Here is a 19,049-nt window from a genome sequence, read left to right on the forward strand (position 1 = left end):
TTTTGACATTTTCGAAACCTAACTGAACACATTTTCTTGTAGATTTCGAGCCCTAGAACTCACTTCCGGGCTCGATTCTTTGATAGCCGCAGCCGTTTTTCCAAAATCGGCAGTTGAAATATCGAAAATTTTCGAAATTTTGAAAAATTCGCATTTCTTTCCGATTATTTCAAAAATGTCGCTCCGCGACAATCAACAGGCTATATTTTTGGAATCAGCACGTCGAGATCTACGTCCCTGAATTTTTTCGCAATTTTTAGACGACTTTTTCGAAAGTGAACATTTTCCAATGGTCCCCCCTTCTTCAAATTTCGGCCAAATTTTGACATTTTCGAAACCCAACTGAATACATTTTCTTGTAGATTTCGAGCCCTAGAACACACTTCCGGGGTCGATTCTTTGATAGCCGCAGCCGTTTTTCCAGAATTGGCAGTTGAAATTTCGAAAATTTTCGAAAATTTGAAAAATTCGCATTTCTTACCGATTATTTCGAAAATGTCGCTCCGCGACCATCAACAGGCTATATTTTTGGAATCAGCACGTCGAGATCTACGTCCCTGAATTTTTTCGCAATTTTTAGACGACTTTTTCGAAAGTGAAATTTTTCCAATGGTCCCCCCTTCTTCAAATTTCGGCCAAATTTTGACATTTTCGAAACCCAACTGTACACATTTTTTTGTAGATTTCGAGCCCTAGAACTCACTTCCGGGCTCGATTTTTTGATAGCCGCAGCCGTTTTTCCAAAATCGGCAGTTGAAATATCGAAAATTTTCGAAATTTTGAAAAATTCGCTTTTCTTACCGATTATTTCGAAAATGTCGCTCCGCGACCATGAACAGGCTATATTTTTGGAATCAGCACGTCGAGATCTACGTAACCCTGAATTTTTTCGCAATTTTTAGACGACTTTTTCGAAAGTGAAAATTTTCCAATGGTCTTCATCAAATTTCGGCCAAATTTTGACATTTTCGAAACCTAACTGAACACATTTTCTTGTAGATTTCGAGCCCTAGAACTCACTTCCGGGCTCGATTTTTTGATAGCCGCAGCCGTTTCTCCAGAATCGGCAGTTGAAATATCGAAAATTTTCGAAAATTTGAAAAATTCGCATTTCTTTCCGATTATTTCGAAAATGTCGCTCCGCGACCATCAACAGGCTATATTTTTGGAATCAGCACGTCGAGATCTACGTCAATGAATTTTTTCGCAATTTTTAGACGACTTTATCGAAAGTGAAAATTTTCCAATGGTCCCCAATTCTTCAACTTTCGGCCAAATTTTGACATTTTCGAAACCCAACTGAACACATTTTCTTGTAGATTTCGAGCCCTAGAACTCACTTCCGGGCTCGATTTTTTGATAGCCGCAGCCGTTTTTCCAAAATCGGCAGTTGAAATATCGAAAATTTTCGAAATTTTGAAAAATTCGCATTTCTTTCCGATTATTTCGAAAATGTCGCTTCGCGACCATCAACAGGCTATATTTTTGGAATCAGCACGTCGAGATCTACGTCCCTGAATTTTTTCGCAATTTTTAGACGACTTTTTCGAAAGTGAAAATTTTCCAATGGTCCCCCCTTCTTCAAATTTCGGCCAAATTTTGACATTTTCGAAACCTAACTGAACACATTTTCTTGTAGATTTCGAGCCCTAGAACTCACTTACGGGCTCGATTATTTGATAGCCGCAGCCGTTTTTCCAAAATCGGCAGTTGAAATATCGAAAATTTTCGAAATTTTGAAAAATTCGCATTTCTTTCCGATTATTTCGAAAATGTCGCTTCGCAACCAACAACAGGCTATATTTTTGGAATCAGCACGTCGAGATCTACGTCCCTGAATTTTTTCGCAATTTTTAGACGACTTTCTCGAAAGTGAAAATTTTCCAATGGTCCCCCTTCTTCAAATTTCGGCCAAATTTTGACATTTTCGAAACCTAACTGAACACATTTTCTTGTAGATTTCGAGCCCTAGAACTCACTTCCGGGCTCGATTCTTTGATAGCCGCAGCCGTTTTTCCAAAATCGTCAGTTGAAATATCGAAAGTTTTCGAAATTTTTAAAAATTCGCATTTCTTTCCGATTGTTTCGAAAATGTCGCTCCGTGACCTTCAACATCAAATGTACTAGAAAACTCTGAACTCCAAGTTCACTTCCTGTTAATATATAGAAATTATTTTAATATTAATTTTAAGTACTTAAAAAGTCGGTATTAGTTGAAATTCACTTGATCTCTTCATTAAAACACACTAAAATTATTTTCACCCGTACACAATGTAATATCAAATTCGGGAACTGAGAGAAAGACGCCCCCTTTAAATGCGGGAATTTTCGCTAAAAATCAAAGATTGGAAGAGTATTGTTTCGAATAATTTCAAAACGGACAACTAGGAAGCGTTGCTCGCTCAGCCCGGGTCGCAACTTCGACTTACCGATTCGGATGACTGGCGGCAGGGCGGTCGAGACCAGCGTACTCCAGACGAGCAACAGCCCAACTCTCACCGCCATTTCGGAGCCCCGGATCGAGCAGTCAGCATGACCCGAACTGGCTGCACACCCGATGCAGCATCACATCGAAATTCACCACACCACTAAATTAATACCGGCAATGTTTATAATTAGAATACACTTAGACAAACATTGATTTAGGGAGGGTCCGTACACAAATATTTGAACACTTGAGTCGAGTTTATCTAATTCATTATTACACTACACTGATTTTATTTATTTAGTTAAACGGACCTTTCGAAGCCGAATCGCCAGATAGTTGTGTGATCTTATCTAAACGAAATTAGGGGAGGAAACCGCACGAACGAGGAGAATTATGAATGGCAGTGGGACGTTAACGTCGGGAGCTTTACCTGGAACAGAAAAAGAAAGTCAGTTTGAAAATGGTATAAACACATAAATCGCGATTTACGTTAAAAATTGTTACAATTTATTATTTATTAGTGTTTATTGTGCTAGATTAATAAATGTGCGATCGATTGGACGTGTTTGTAATAGCACGAGATTTATCTTCCATGGATAAAAGCGCTTTGAAAGCTTACGGCAGTTTGCATCAGCTTGTTATTAATTTTGAATTTCATTTTAAGTTAAAACTTTATTCTTTTACTACTTCCAACTACTCAACACGAGCGAGCTTTAATAACACAGGAGACTTTCGTTAATAGGGATTTCGAGCTTAGCGACCGCGAAACGAAAGTTTTCGGTTCGTGGAAATGTCGGGGTTTTTCGTGGTTCAATTAGTGAGCGGGATTATCGACAAGTTTCGTTTGAAGTCAGTTTTGGGGTTAAATTTCATCTACAATAAGCTAGATGAATGCGTAATACAGCTGCAAGATTAGTCCTCTGGGGGATCTCGAATGGAATGATCAAATAGTAATACGTCGGAATCTGTTGCTTGGTAGTGCATACGAGGTTTATTTGTACACTAATTTCATGTCGGTACGCTAACATGGAGCAAGCTGTTCCGGTAATACAGTCAGCTTTACCAACAGTGGAATTGTAGTAGGCTTATAGAAGGAAAAATTTGTTGGAGGTTATTTCGATAGAACCTCCCTTGCTCCTGAAGTGCAACCTAACAAATCCCGATTTTTTGAAAAACTATAAAAAATTTTACGGACGCAGTCTCCGTACAAAGGGAAAAATGCAAAAATCAAAATATTGAGAAATCGCACAACCGAAAAATGGAAACATCGGACCCTCGATTAATCATAAAAAGTGTACAAATCGAAAAATTGAGAAATTAAAATACTGAAAAATCACACATTCTAAAAATCGAAAAATTGAAAAACTGAAAAATCGAAATACGAAAAGTGGAACATTGAAAAAATGAGTAATGGAAACAGAAATTGAAAGTTCCGCATATTCCCAAAATTGAAATGTTGTAAAATTGAAAAATTGAAAATTAAAGAAATCGAAAAACCGAGATGTTGAGCAATCGCAAATTCCAAAAATCGAACATTAAATTAAATAAATTTTAAATTGGGGGAAAAAAAAAACGTCAAAATGAAAAATCTCAAAACTGAAACATTGAAAAATTGAGAAATCGAAAATTTGATAAATTGAAACTTCGAAAATTGAAAAACGATAGATCGAAAAGGTGAAGAGAGATCGAACAATCGTAAAATCAAAAAACCGAGAAATCGAGAATTTGAAACATTGAGAGAGTGAATCAAGAAAAGAGCGAAAAATTGAACAGTCGAGAAATCGAAACATAAACAAATAGAGAAATCGAAATGGCCCAAATTCGATTAATGTTGGAAATAAATCTAAAAGTCGAAAAATTGAAACATCGAGAAAGACTGAAAAATCGAAACATCGAAATCATCATAAATCGAGAAATCGAAAAACTGAAAAATGGAAAAATCAAAAAAGTCTAAAATTTAAAAATCGAAAAAAGTAAAAATCGACAAATCAAAAATTTGAGAAATCGAGAAATCAAAACACAAGGAAACTGAAAAACGGAAAATTCGAAAAAGTAAAACTCAAAAAGATTATTGCTTTGTCAACTTTGAGTCAGTTAGGTTTAATAACGAGAATTTTGACAAAAATCGAAAAATTGAATAAAAATACTGAAAAATTCCAAAACTGAAATATTGAAAGTCGGTAAATAAAAGAGATCGAAATAGTCCAAATTCGATAAATTGAAAATTGAACTCTCGAGAAATCTAAATTCGAAAAATTCAAAAAAAGTAAAAAATCGAGAAATCAAAAATCGAAAAGACGAAAAATCGAAATTTTGAAGAATCAAACAATTCAAAAATTGGGAAAACGAAACACCAAAAAATTACAACATTGCAATACTGAAAAATTGATAAGTTGGTAAATTGGAGAAACGAAAAATTCCAAAATCGAAAGAAAATTGAAAAATTGAAAAGACAAAAAGTCGACAAAACAAGAAGTGGAAAAACTGCAAAATTGAGAAGACAAAAACCCGAAAAATTCAAAAATTGATGAATAGAAAAATTGAAGAATTGAAAAAATGAAAAATCGTCTGAAATATTGGAAAATTGAGAAACCGAAAATTTAAAAAACGGAAAATCGAAAGTTTCAGAGCTCAGGAAATGAAAAAATGAAAATTCGAAAAATGGAAGAATCCGGAAATCGAAAAGTTGAAATTTTGAAGAATCGAAAAACTCAAAATTTGGGATATCAACAAATTGAAAAATTAGAAATATAAAATTCAAGAAATCGAAAAATTGAATCGGAATATTCAAAAATTACGAAACTGAAATACCGAAAATTTGGTAAGTTGATAAATAGGAAAATCGAAAAATTGAAAAATTGAAGGAAAATTGAAAAACTTTAAAGCTAAAACTTCGAAAAATTAAAAAATGGAGAAATCAAAAATCGAGAAGCGGAAAAAACGAAAAATCGAAAATTGAAAAAAATCGTGAAATTGAGAAGACAAAAACCTGAAAAATTCAACAACTAAAAATTTGGGAAATCGAAAAATTGAAACATCCAGAAAATTGGAAAAACGAAAAATCGAAATATCCAAAAACCGAAAAAATGTGCAAATCGAAACATGGAAAAGTTGAAATATCGAGAAATTGAAACATGGAAAGATCGAGAAATCAGAACATCAAAAATTTAAAATATAGGGAAATTGAACAATTGAAAAATCACAACATCGAAATCCCGATAAATCGAGAAATCGAAAAGTTGAAAATATAAAAAATCAAAAATCTGAAATTTGAACATATAGAATTTAATACATGAAAATTTCGAAAAATCTAAAAGCGAGAAATCGAAAAACTGATATCGAAATAAAGCAAATTCGCTAAATCATAACATTTAAATCTCGATAAATCGAGAAAACGAAGAACTGAAAAATTGAAAAATCGAAATTTTGAGAAATCGAAAAATTAAAAAATTGAGAAATCGGAACACCAAAAAATTGATACATTGCAAAATTGAAATATGAAAAAATCCAGAAATCGGAAATATCGAAAAGCGGAAAAATCGAAGAACCCTTAATTGGAATTGACATATGAAAAATTCCAAAACTCAAATACTGAAAATAATAATAATAATAATAACCTTTAAAAAATTTGAAACCTTTGAAAAATCGATAAGTTGGTAAATCGCATAAACGAGAAATCGAAAGAGAATTGAGAAGACAAAAACCTGAAAAATTCAAAAATTGAAGAACTAAAAAAATTGAAAATCGTAAAACTGAGAAACTGAAAATTAAAAAAATGAAAAATCTGAAGTTTGAGAATCGAAGAGCCGAAGAATCGAGAATCGCAATATCGGAAAGTCGAAATTTTGAAGAATCGAAAAATTGAAAAGTTGAAAAAGTAAAAAATCAAGAAATCAAAACAAAAATTCTAAAAATCGCAAAATTGAATCGGAATATTGAAAAATTACAAAACTGAAATGCTGAAAAATTGATAATATGCAAAATCGGAGAATTAACAAGTGAAAAATCGAAGGAAAATGAAAAACTGAGAAAATGGAAAAGGCGAAAAATCAAAAATCGAAAAATTGACAACACAAATACCCGAAAAATTTTAAAATGGAATAACTGAAGAATTGAAAAAATGAAAATTTTCGGTAAATTGAGAAACCGAAAAATAAAAAAATCATGAAGTCGGAAATTTAAAAAATCGGGGAATTGAAATGAAAAACTGGAAATTTGAAAAATCGAAGGATGGCGAAATAGAAAAGTCGAAAAATCGATTGTTCGAGAAATTGAGAAATCAAAAATTCAAATATTTAGAAACACCAGTAATTGAAAAATTCAAAAACAAAAAATTTAAAAATTGAAAAACTGAAAAATCGAAAACTTGAGGAAATCTTGAAAAAACTGAAAGTCGGAAAATTTGAAAAACCGAGAAATTGAAGAAACGAAAAATTGTAGAATGAAGAAACAAATATCGAAAAATTGAAGAATCAAAAAACTGAAAAATTCCAAACTAAATATATTACTTTTAACATTTAAATGACGTTGATTCGGACAAAATTATAAGATGACATCATCAATTCCTGGGGTTTGATTAGTGTTTTACCAACTGCTTGATATTCCTAACACATAAAGAATGTGCCAATAATCAATCCGATAGTTTTGAAGCTTATTTGTCCAATAAAAGTCCAGACAAACGGCGAACAAACAGACGAAAACGGGGACTCATTTTTTCGTACGTTTAAAGAAGTAAAAATCATTGAACAATACCAACATTTTGCTAACACTTTTTCCAGTAATTTACTCCGGCAGGTCAACCATGACTCTATTAACCAAATACAACAAAACAAACTTTTCATTTAATAGTGGCGACGAATTTCATTTCACATATCATTTTATTTTTAATTAAATGTAAACACAATATAAAACGGTCAATATTAGACCGCGTCGAAAAAAAAACCGCATAATATAAACACGACAAAAATTAGCCAATTTGAACCCCCAGAAAGCCGACTTTCCAGCTTGCAGATCCTTCCCAAACCAAATTTACACACTCATTCATCCCTAAACCCCCAAACATGTTGACTTTTCATCAAAGAATTAAAATAATCGCCGATCCGCAGAATTAAATTTCCGCATTACATTTGTTGGAGCTGTCGCGAGCGAGAATGAAAAAAATTCCGCACAAAAGCTCCATAAACGCGCTTTCGGGTTATCGAACGGCGCCAATTGAAGTATTGCGTCAAGGGCACCGCTAAGCCCTTTCGCTTTACACAACTATTCGCGCCTCGCGCACCTCTCATTTTTATTTTCACTTGTTGCTAGCTGCTCTCGAGGCGCCGACTTGCGTTTAGATAGAACTAATACCGTGTAGAGAGTCGAGGATTTCATAAACTTCTCATCTTCTAATGGGCGCCGGCAATTAATTTTGATCTTCGTCAAGGGTAAGGAGATTGACTCTCTAGTCTCTGCGTAATATCTTCCGGAGGGCCTGCTCGATTTTTATTAAGAGCGACGAGGAGGGTGCGTGGGGTGGGTGTGTCGCCCACGAGGGTAATGGTAGGGTGGAGGAATTATTTTTTTCGAGCTTCCTTCCAAACCGGATTTTCCTCCATATTTCTGGTTATAATAAGGATTAAAGCTGCACATGCTGTTGCATTCTGGTTGCATTTGCTACCGAAAACAATGCGATAACTAGTTAGTTAATCAGAAACACAATAATCGTTTCATTGTTGGGGGTTGTAAATAATCATACAAGGGAACGAACCGGAGCGCAAAATTTTAATCTATATCTATCACTAGCCTAGTAAACACTTTTGCTATGTAGCAAATGTATTTTAAATTTTATAAAATAACATATTCCTATATGTGTAGTTTATGAATCCGTATTAAGTTTTTACCCGAGACATCCAGATTTTCGGAAAGACGATCAAAACTGTGTGACAGCGTTGTGGAATTTAACATTGAAACTACAAAATGGAAATCGATTTATAATTTTTCGAATTTCCAAATTCAAATTTTTGAATATTTACAATTTTTCTTCAATGTTCAAATTTTGTAATTTTTTGTTTTTCCTTTTCAATTTTTTCAGTTTTTCCTTTCTTAAATTTTTCGATTTGCACTTTTTCAATGTCTCATTTTTTTGTTTCTTCGATTTTACGATATACATCTCTTCGAGTTTCCATATGTTTAAATTTTTCAGTTTTCCGATTTTTCGCCTTTGGATGTTTCAATTCTTAGATTTTACAATTTTTTGTTTCAGTTTTTTATTTACTTAATTTTTTCAGTTTCTGGTTCTTCAATGTTCTGATTTTCTAATTTTTCTTTTTTGAATGTGGCAATTTTCAATTTTTGGATTTTTCCTATTTTTGTTTTGCAATTTGTCGGTTTTGAATTTTTCGATTTTTCGACATTTAGATTTTTAAATTTTTCGTTTTTTCAATTTTAGATTTTTCACTTTCTCAATTTTTCAATTTTTCGTTTCTTCAGTTTTCGACTTGCAATTTTTCAAGCTTTCAATATAAATTTGTATCTAATATTAATTATAATAAAAAAATCATTTTTTTATCTTCACGTTTTTACAGTACTTCCATTTCTCAGTTATTGGATTTTAAAACATTTATTCGATTTTTCAATTTTTTGATTTTTAATTTTTCAATTTTATAATTTTTTTTAAGTGTCCCAATTTTTTTTCTTCGATTTGCTATTTGGAATGTCCACTTTTTCGATTTTGCAATTTTTCTTTTTTTCAGTTTTTTGATTTTTTAATTTTTGGGGTTTTTCAATTTTTCGATTTTTTCATTTTTTTGATGTTTAGTTTATCGATTTTTCCATTTTCGAATGAAAAATGGAAAACTTGCAAATTTTAAAGCTGAAAAATCAAAATGACATTCTGAAAAGTATTAAATTAAAAACTTTGGAAAAATTAAAAAATTGGAAAGTCGAAGAATAGAGAAATCAAAGAATGAACATTTTGAACTGGATCAAAGATTGAAAATTTGAATAAAGGAAAAATTATAAAACCGAAAGAAATATTGAAAATTAAGGGAAATGGAAAAACGATAAATAATTGTGATATAAAATCAAGAAAATGGGAATAAAAATCGGGAAAATGAAAAATAAAAAATTGGTCTAAAGAGTTTAGACAGAACTTCCCTCGCTGTCAGGAACGTGACGACTGCAAGCCTATTATGTCTTTTTTGTATTACATTTTTGTAATTCTTGATTTAATCAATAAAATTAATTGACTCAGTCATTAATTTTTTTCAGACACCCTGTATAAGCAAATGTAAAAAATATTAATTCAGTGATAAATCACAAGTATAGACTCATCATTCTTTACACATTTAGGTACGCATTTTTTCAGCAAAATTTTGCGGTAGCGTCATCAAATTTTTAGGGGGGATGAGCAAATACATTTCGATCAAAATTTTACCATGCTTATGATAAATTTAAAACATTTCCAAGATTTCAAAGCATTCGGTTTTGTAGTTCGTTATTAAATCAGTAAAATAAATTCACACTTTCATTAGTTTTTTTGAGTCACCCTGTATATGCAAATCCAAAACATATGAATACAATGATAAATCACAACTACAGACTCATCATATTTTGCACATTTAAGGTAGGATTTATTCAGCAAAATTTTGAGGTGACGTCATCATTTTTTTAGGGGGGATTAGCAAATACATTTTGACTAAAAATTTACCTTGCCTATGATAACTTTAAAACATGTCCAAGATTTCAAAGCATTCAGTTTTGTAGTTCCTGATTAACTCAATAAAATACATTCACGCATTCATTAATTTTTTTGAGTCACTCTGTATATGCAAATCCAATAAATATGAATGGAATGATTTATCACAAGTACATTTTAGATAGGATTTATTCGGCAAACTTTTGAGCTGACGTCATCAATTTTTTGGAGGGGATAAGTAAATATATTTTGATTAAAAATTTATCGTGCTTGTCATAACTGTAAACCATCTGCAAGATTTCAAAGCATTCGGTTTTGCAGATATAAAATTAAATTGCAAAAAAATTGTTTCATGATTTTGATTTTTTTTCCAAAAATCTGGGCGTTTCGGGTAAAAACTCAATTCGTATTCATAAACTACATGTGTAGGACTATGTTATTTTATACAATTTAAGACCCATTTACTATGAACAATTTTGAAGTGACGTCATCGCATTAGTGGTGGGGATGATTAGACAAATTTTGGTTAGCGTTTTACCATCTACATGATATTCCTAATATAAGGACAAAATTTCACAACAATCGGTCCAGTACTTTCGGAGATTATCTGTCTAATAAAAATCCGGGACGGCAGATAGACGGACAGACGGACAGACAGACGGAAATGGGAGATCTATTTCTTCGTCTTCTAGGGGTCATGAAAGATCGAGAAAACGTAAAAGTAGAGAGTCGGCCGACGGACTCGATTACAATACTTCCTTTGCTTACGCTCGAGAAGTAAAATGGCAAATACTAGCCCATAAATGTCGATATTTTCACGTAATTTCAAGTATGTCTTTAAGATGGAAATTTTTGTCCATAAGCTGTTTGGCGAAAAATTTTTGCTCAATTGTGACGCGTCGCAGAGCAAAATATCGTCACTAATCCTCTCAACGCCTCTCTTTTTACGCCATATTGTAAAATCCTGATATTCCTTTTCATACCTGACACTTGTCTTCGGAGGCAATAAATCCAAGCTTGCAGCAGCCGCTTCATCGCGAATATCTTCGGGAATTTCACAAACAGCTACATTTTTACGCAACATGTCAAAATTTTATTTTTGGTTATAAACATACCGTTACTATGGATAAAAAGTTGAGACTACCTGATTCGTTTCTTAAATTTGTATTTTTTATGAGTATTTTTTAATTAACTAGTTTTAGGTATGACGAAAAATACTCAACGAAATACGGCCGATAAATCGTATAACAGCCTCGGATAATATTTATACGCCTCGGCTTCGCCTCGGTTATCAAACAATTATCCTCGACTGTTATACCCTTAATATCGGCCTAATAACGTTAAATACTATAACACCATAACAATACAGAAATTCCCCATAACTTGTTCTTAGCATTTAGCTGTTTCGTAAAACATCATGAAGATTAATTTTGTTTCCACTATTGGAATTTTATTATTATAATAAACAAAGGTATACAATAAAGGATATATGACAGCGCATGCATTTGTGACGAACTGGCTTCTTCGAAATATAAATATTCCCAATTGCACAAGGTAGTATAACAGTAGTAACACTTCGTGTTAGTGTCGTTGACGCAGTGTTCTGTAATATACTTCTGGGTAACGCAAGATCTGTATTGATCTACATCTCCATATTCTGCAAGTAAGTCGTTTACCAACATAGTAATGGTATAATTATTATTATATTTACTTGTTTTGTAAATACTTGTCAGACATGCTACGGTGTCGTTCGCATAACACTTTACATGCTGCAGGGGATCCAAGCACGCACTTAAACAAAAATAACACTCGGTGGGTCTTTTCTCCTGAGCGAGACAAAGTACCGCAACGAAAACTAACTCCCAGAATACCAAAATTAGTTTCATTGTAGAGGCATACAATTGTACTTCGATCCTCAGTACACGCTATAATGTTCATTTATAATTTACGAACGGAATTTGGAACGGCCACGTCACTAAATTTTTGTAAATGTCAATCAGTGTTGACAAATTTGCAAATAAATAAGCTTTCTAGATACTGTATACGCTTTTTTGCCCTCGTGTTATGTAAACGTCGCATTCATAAACCGCGACGCGAAATCACACTTGAATACCTAATTTGAATTTGAGAAAAAAAATTGGTCTAAAGAGTTTAGACAGTACTTCCCTCGCTGTCGGAAACTTGACGACTGCATGGCTATTGTGTTTTTTCTCATTACATTTTTGTAGTGGGAATTTAAAAAAAATTGCGATGACGTCAACATTTTTGCAAGGACACGTATATCAGTTGGTATAGATGTAGTGTAATACTAAGAATAAAATTATTGTCTTCCCAAATTTTCGGGAAAATGAATTGGGTCGTTTTGAATATTGATTTTTTATAATCAATAAAATAACGAAACAATTTACTCACGTATGCGGCAACTGAAAATCGTTTATGTATAAACATTCTTAATTTAAGATGACAAGCGTAACAGCATACGTGAGAGTCAAACAGAAACTGTAAACAAAACGACCATCGGTTTTATTGCTTCGACTTCCGCTTATTATACAAAACATTATGTTTTATTTTAATTCTTGACGGTGAAATTCACAATTGGTTGATTATAAACATGTCTATTTCACATTCGCGGAACCAAGTGAGCGCATAAAACAAATGCAGGTCTGTAATGTTAAAGTCGATGTAAATAAGCGTGCTACCCTTATGTTTCAACCGAGTTTTTCCTTTAACAAATTTTGTGTCTACCAAATTGGGTTGGTTGGGGTGTAATACTAATAATAATAATAATAATAATAATAATAGTGCTTTATTACGCCGAAAGATGTAAAGGCATTACATAAAGTACATAACAAAATATTAACATAACAATTCATATTAACATAATAGTAACAATTTGCGACATTCTTTCTTGAAGGCGTTGAGGGAGATACCAAAAAACTCTAAAGTGTTGCATTCGTTAGCAATCATCAAAACGCTATTTAGAGGCGAATGTAATGCATAATTCGTTTTATGAACTGGTATAAAAAACAGCCTAGGCGTACGAACCTTACGGATTGACACATTAAGACCTACCAACGCTAGCAATATGGGGGCTTCAATTAAACCATTTAATAATTTAAAAAGAAAACATAGTTTGTGATACTTACGACGATTTTCTAGTGTATGTACTGACAGATAAGATGCAACAAGGTCTGTATCTGCTAACACAATACCATCACCACACAACTTATATTTGACATATTTTAAAAGTTTGACTTGGACAGCTTCAATTCGGCTTATGTGAGTGATATAAAACGGTGACCAGTTGACACAATTGAATTCCAATATCGATCGGACTAACGAATAGTATAATATCAGAATGGTTCTGATGTTACTGAAGTTCACCGTCCACCGTTTTAAACACCCCAAAAGTTTTCTACCTCTAGAAACAACATATTCACAGTGACTGACGAAAGATAATTTAGTGTCTAAATAGATACCCAAATCCTTGGCATTGCTAACTATGTCTAGGGGCGTATTTTCTAGTAGGTACAATGGAACTGTGGGACGACTTTTGCGACTAAAGCACATTGCTTTGCATTTTTTAATGTTAAGAGACATATGATTGAGTTTACACCAATCGTTAAGACATATAAGATCATTTGTCAAAGTATTTATGTCATACATGGAATCAATCTTCTTATATAACTTCAAGTCATCTGCATACAGTAAGGAATTTGAGTTGAAATTCAAGCAGATATCGTTAATGAAGATATTAAATAAAAGTGGTCCTATAACCGAGCCTTGAGGAACTCCAGATGTTGATTCGTAGGTAGATGACTTGAACTTCATTAATTGTACAAAATGTAGACGATGACTGATATAAGATTGAATCCATGAAAGTAAAGGATCACGAACGCCGTAGAGTAGAAGTTTGTGTATCAAAATGGTGTGATCAACAGAATCAAACGCCTTGTGGAAGTCTGTGTAGATGCAGTGAATTTCCGAACCGTCCTCAATTGCATTAAAAATATCATTTATGTATACAAAGAGATTAGATTCAGTTGATCTACCAGAACAAAAACCATGTTGTGACACACTGATTACGTTTCTAAAAGAATCACTTATGAAACTGGACACAATGTTTTCAAAGATTTTCGATAGAACTGAAATTATACTAATCGGTCGATAGTTTTCAATGTCTTGCTTATTGCCAGATTTAAAGATTGGTACCACACGTGCAGATTTCCACAAGTCAGGAAATTTTCCCGAACTTATTGAAATAGAGAAAATTCGTGTTAGTGGTATAACCAATGAATCTCTGCAGTTATAAAAAAATGTTGGAGGTAACTCATCTGGCCCAGCACCCTTGTTTAAGTTTAGAGCATTAAGTTCTCTTGCTACCAAATCTTCCGTGATATGCACAGAGCTGATGTCAACAAATGAGTCAATTGTGTAAGGATAGTTATAATTACTACTACTGCTGGTATTATTTGTATATACGGAAGAAAAAAAACTGGCAAACGTATCAACTATGTTTTGAAACCCGCAAACATCAATACTTTTATAAATCATTATATTTGAAAAGTCGCAACTGTTTTTTACACTCTTAATAAAATTCCAAAAATGTTTTGGGTTAGAGTTGATTTGAGATTCAGTGTTCTTAATAAATTTGTTGTAACAGCTAGCGATTTCTTGTTTACATTTGGCTCTAATTAAACTGAAATTATAATAATCTCTGATATCACGGCTTATTTTATAACGACGATGTAATTTGTTCTTCTCAATCACTAACTTTCTAGTTTCATGGCTAAACCAAGAGGGAAAATTTTTACTTTTAGATTTCCGGATTGGTATAAAATTATCACAAATGAAGTACAAACACTGGTAAAAGTCATCTACAATATCACATATGTCATTATCGCTACTAATAAAATCCCAGTTAAAGTTAAACAGGAAAGAATTGATGGCATTATAATCACAGTTTCTGAAATCACGATAGGTATCACAAAATGTATCACCGTAATAATTACAGTTACAGTCAGATATCACAAATTTAAGAGGTGGATGAAACTTATCCACCTTTACAAACTCACCAGTACGACTTACAGTAAGACTATCACAGTTGGAAAAACAAAGGTCAAGAATATTATTATTGCAGTTGGCAATATTGTTAAATTGACAAAGATCGCATGACGCAAAATTGTAGCATATAAGAGTCTCTTTTTCTGATTTAATATTAGTTGGAGTCAAACCTATTGTCTCATCATCTTGAATCCATTGTATGCCAGGCAGATTGAAGTCTCCTAGAACAAAAATCGTATCGGCCAAGTTGTTGTAACATATAGTTTTGAGATTGCCAACATAATCGGCATAGACAGCAAGTGAAACGTCTGGTGGGAGATAAACAGCACTGAAAATAAAAAATCTGCTGTTGACTTGCAACCTAATCCATATATCTTCGACTGAAGAAGGGATGTACAATTTGCTGGATAAAAGATTTTTCCTAACTGCTATCAGGACACCACCACCTATAGATTTTTCACTATTGTTTGATGAACGGTCATTCCTGTACACGACATATCGGTTATCAATAAATTCACTATCATCGATGTCTGGATGAAGCCATGTTTCTACAAAAATAATGACATCAAAGTTCTCACTCAAGCACGATCCATAACAATCGGTCAGTTTTGTTCGCATACCGCGCACATTTTGAAAATACACCGTTAGATGGTCTATGTTATGGTTTCTTCTTCTACTACGTCTAGAAAATTTTTGCGTTCCTTAGAAACTGAAAAGTCATCCTTATTTTTTGATGGGAAAAATCTGCGAACTACCACCCCTTGAGGCCAGATTTGAGGATTCAATATATCGTTAGATTTAGACTGAGGAATACTAAGTTTAAAAGAGCTATAACTTCCCCCTTTAGAGGGTAACTTTGAACATTTGAAATTTTGGAGATTAATCTCTGATTTCAGACATTCTTCCACTTGACTCGACGTCAATAAGTGTTGCCTTTAATTTAATCAATAAAATAAATTGACTTCATTAATTTTTTTGAACCACCTCTTAAGAAAATCTAAAAAATATGAATGGAATGATAAATCACAAGCACAAACTCATCATATTTTTTGCATTTTAGATAGGATTTATTCAGCAAAATTTAAGGGTGACGTCATCAACTTTTTTAGGAGGGATGAACAAATACATTTTGAACAAAAGTTTACCATGCTTATAATAACTTTAAAATATTCCCAAGATTTCAAAGCATTCGCTTTTGTAATTCCTGATTAAATCGATAAAATAAATTCACGCATTCATTAATTTTTTTGAGTCACCCTGCATATGCAAATCCAAAAATATGAATGGAATGATAAATCACAAGTACAGACCCATCATATTTTGTACATTTTAAATACGATTTATTCGGCAAACTTTTGAGCTGACGTCATCAGTTTTTTGTAGAAGATAACCAAATATATTTTGACTAAACATTTATTATGCTCTTTATGACCTTAAAACATCTGCAAGATGTCAGAGCATTCGGATTAAATCAATAAAATATATTTACGCATTCATTAATTTTTTTGAGTCACCCTGTATATGCAAATCCAAAAAATATGAATGGAGTGATAAATTACAAGTACAGACTCATCATATTTTGTACATTTTAGAAATGATTTATTCCACAAACTTTTGAGCTGACGTCATCAAGTTTTTGGAGGGGATAAGCAAATATTTTTTGACTAAAGAATTATGTTTCTCTTTATAGCCTTAAAACATCTGCAACATTTCAAAGCGTTCTGGTTAGGAGATTAAAAATTAAATTTCAAAATGTTGTTTTATAATTTTGATTTTTTTTCCAAAAATCTGGACGTTCCGGGTAAAAACTGAATTCGGAGTCGTAAACTACATGTGTAGGACTATGTTATTTTATACAATTTAAGACCCATTTACTATGTACAATTTTGAAGTGACGTCATCGCATTAGTGGTGGGGATGATTAGACAAATTTTGGTTAGCGTTTTACCATCTACATGATATTCCTAATATAAGTACAAAATTTCACAACAATCGGTCGAGTACTTTCGGAGATTATCTGTCTAATAAAAATCCGGGACGGCAGACGGACAGACGGACAGACAGACGGACAGGCAGACGGAAATGGGAGACCTATTTCTTCGTATTCTAGGAGTCATGAAAGATCGAGAAAACGTAAAAGTAGAGAGTCGTCCGACGGACTCGATTACAATACTTCCTTTGCTTACGCTCGGGAAGTAAAAACAAGAATTTGAAAAACTGAAGAAATAAAAAATTGTAGAATCAAAAATGAAAACTTGAGAAACCGAAAGATCGAAGAATTAAAAATGAGAGATTTTAATATCGAAAAATTGAAAAATTTGGAAATGGAGAAATGGAAAAATTGAAGAAGCGAATAACTGAAAAATCGACAGATAACTGAGAGGCTTAAAAATCGAAAAAATGTAAAATCGAAAATATTTTAAAATCTAAATATAGAAAATTAAAGAAATCGGAAAATCGAGAAATCCGAAAATTGCAAAATTGAAAAATTGGAATATTGAGGAAGTGAAAAATCAAAGATTGAAAATTTGAAAAACTGAATAAAGGGAAAATTATAAAGTGAAAAGAAATATTGAAAAAATAAAGAAAATTGGAAAAAATTGTGATAAAAAATCGGAAAACAAGAAAATAAAAATCGCGAAAAAGAAAAAGTAAAATTAAGAACTAGAAAAATTGAAGGACTGGAAAATTGAAAAATCAAAAATTAAAAATCAAGACATCAAAAATCGAAAAATAAAAATTTTAATGTGGAAAAATTGAAAAACTTGTAACTCGAGAAGAAACTGAAGAAACGAATAATTTAAGAATCGAAAGATTAAAAATCGAAAAAAACGAAATATTCTAAAATTGAAAGTTGAAAATTAAAGAAATCCGAAAATCAGAAAGTTGAGAAATTCAAAAATTGCAAAATTGAAAAATTTAAAAATTAAAAAATCAGAGATTCAAAATTTGAAGAACTGAACAAAGGAAACATTATAAAATGAAAAGAAACATTGAAATAGTAAAAGAAATGTAAACAAAAAACTGTGATAGAAAATCGAGAAAATGGAAATAAAAATAGGGAAAATGTAGAATAAAAAACCAAGACTTTGAAAAATTAAAAAAATGGAAAATTGAAGAATCAAAAATTAAATATTCAGAAACCGAAATATCTAAAAATGAAAAATTTTAATATGGTAAAATTTGAAAATTTTTACCTCGAGGAATTGAAAAATTGAAAAAACAAATTGTCTAATTGAAAAATCGAAAGATTAAAAGTTGACAGATTAAAAATCGAAAAACGAAATATTCTAAAATCGAAATACTGAACCAAAAATTGCAACATTGAAAAATTTAAAAATAGGAAAATAGAGGAATTAAAAAAGTCAATAATTGAAACTTTGAAGAAATGAATAAGGAAAAATTATAAAATCGAAAGAAAAATTGAAAGAATAAAGGAAAGGGACAAAGAAAAATTGTAGTATAAAATAAAGAAAATGGAAGTTAAAAAATCTTGAAAATGACAAATAAAAATTAAGAACTTGAGGAATTGAAGAACTGGAAAATTGAAGAATCAAAAATTAAAAATTTAGAAACCGACGTATCGAAAAATAAAAAAAATTAATATCGACAAATTGAAGAATTTGGAACTCAAGAAATTGAAAAATTGAAGAAACAAATAATTGAAAAAGCGAAATATTAAAAATTGAGAGACTTAACAATCGAAAAATTGTAAAATCGAAAATACGAAATCTTCTAAATATCGAAAAATCGGAAAATTGGAAAAATGAGAAATCCAAAAATTGCAAAATTGAAAATAATTTTTCTGAGTCATCTTGTTTAAATAATTCTAAAAACTATGTCTGCATTGAAAAATTACAAACATAGAACCAGAATATT

General features: G+C 31.9%; 1 protein-coding gene across 1 annotated transcript in view; it reads right to left on the reverse strand.

The window, feature by feature from the left end:
• LOC135127541 (glutamate receptor ionotropic, kainate 2) overlaps window positions 1-19,049 on the reverse strand; it is a 355,107-nt gene that overhangs the window by 307,633 nt on the left and 28,425 nt on the right. Inside the window, exon 2 of the mRNA XM_064053980.1 lies at window positions 2,430-2,858. Within this exon, the coding sequence (XP_063910050.1) occupies window positions 2,430-2,505 (76 nt within the window). The 5' untranslated portion in view covers window positions 2,506-2,858. The remainder of the gene's footprint in view (window positions 1-2,429; window positions 2,859-19,049) is intronic.

This window comes from Zophobas morio, unplaced genomic scaffold, assembly GCF_036711695.1.
Source record: "Zophobas morio isolate AGI-343-1 ecotype UQ-CSIRO unplaced genomic scaffold, CSIRO_AGI_Zmor_V1 ptg000012l, whole genome shotgun sequence".
NCBI lineage: Eukaryota > Metazoa > Arthropoda > Insecta > Coleoptera > Tenebrionidae > Zophobas > Zophobas morio.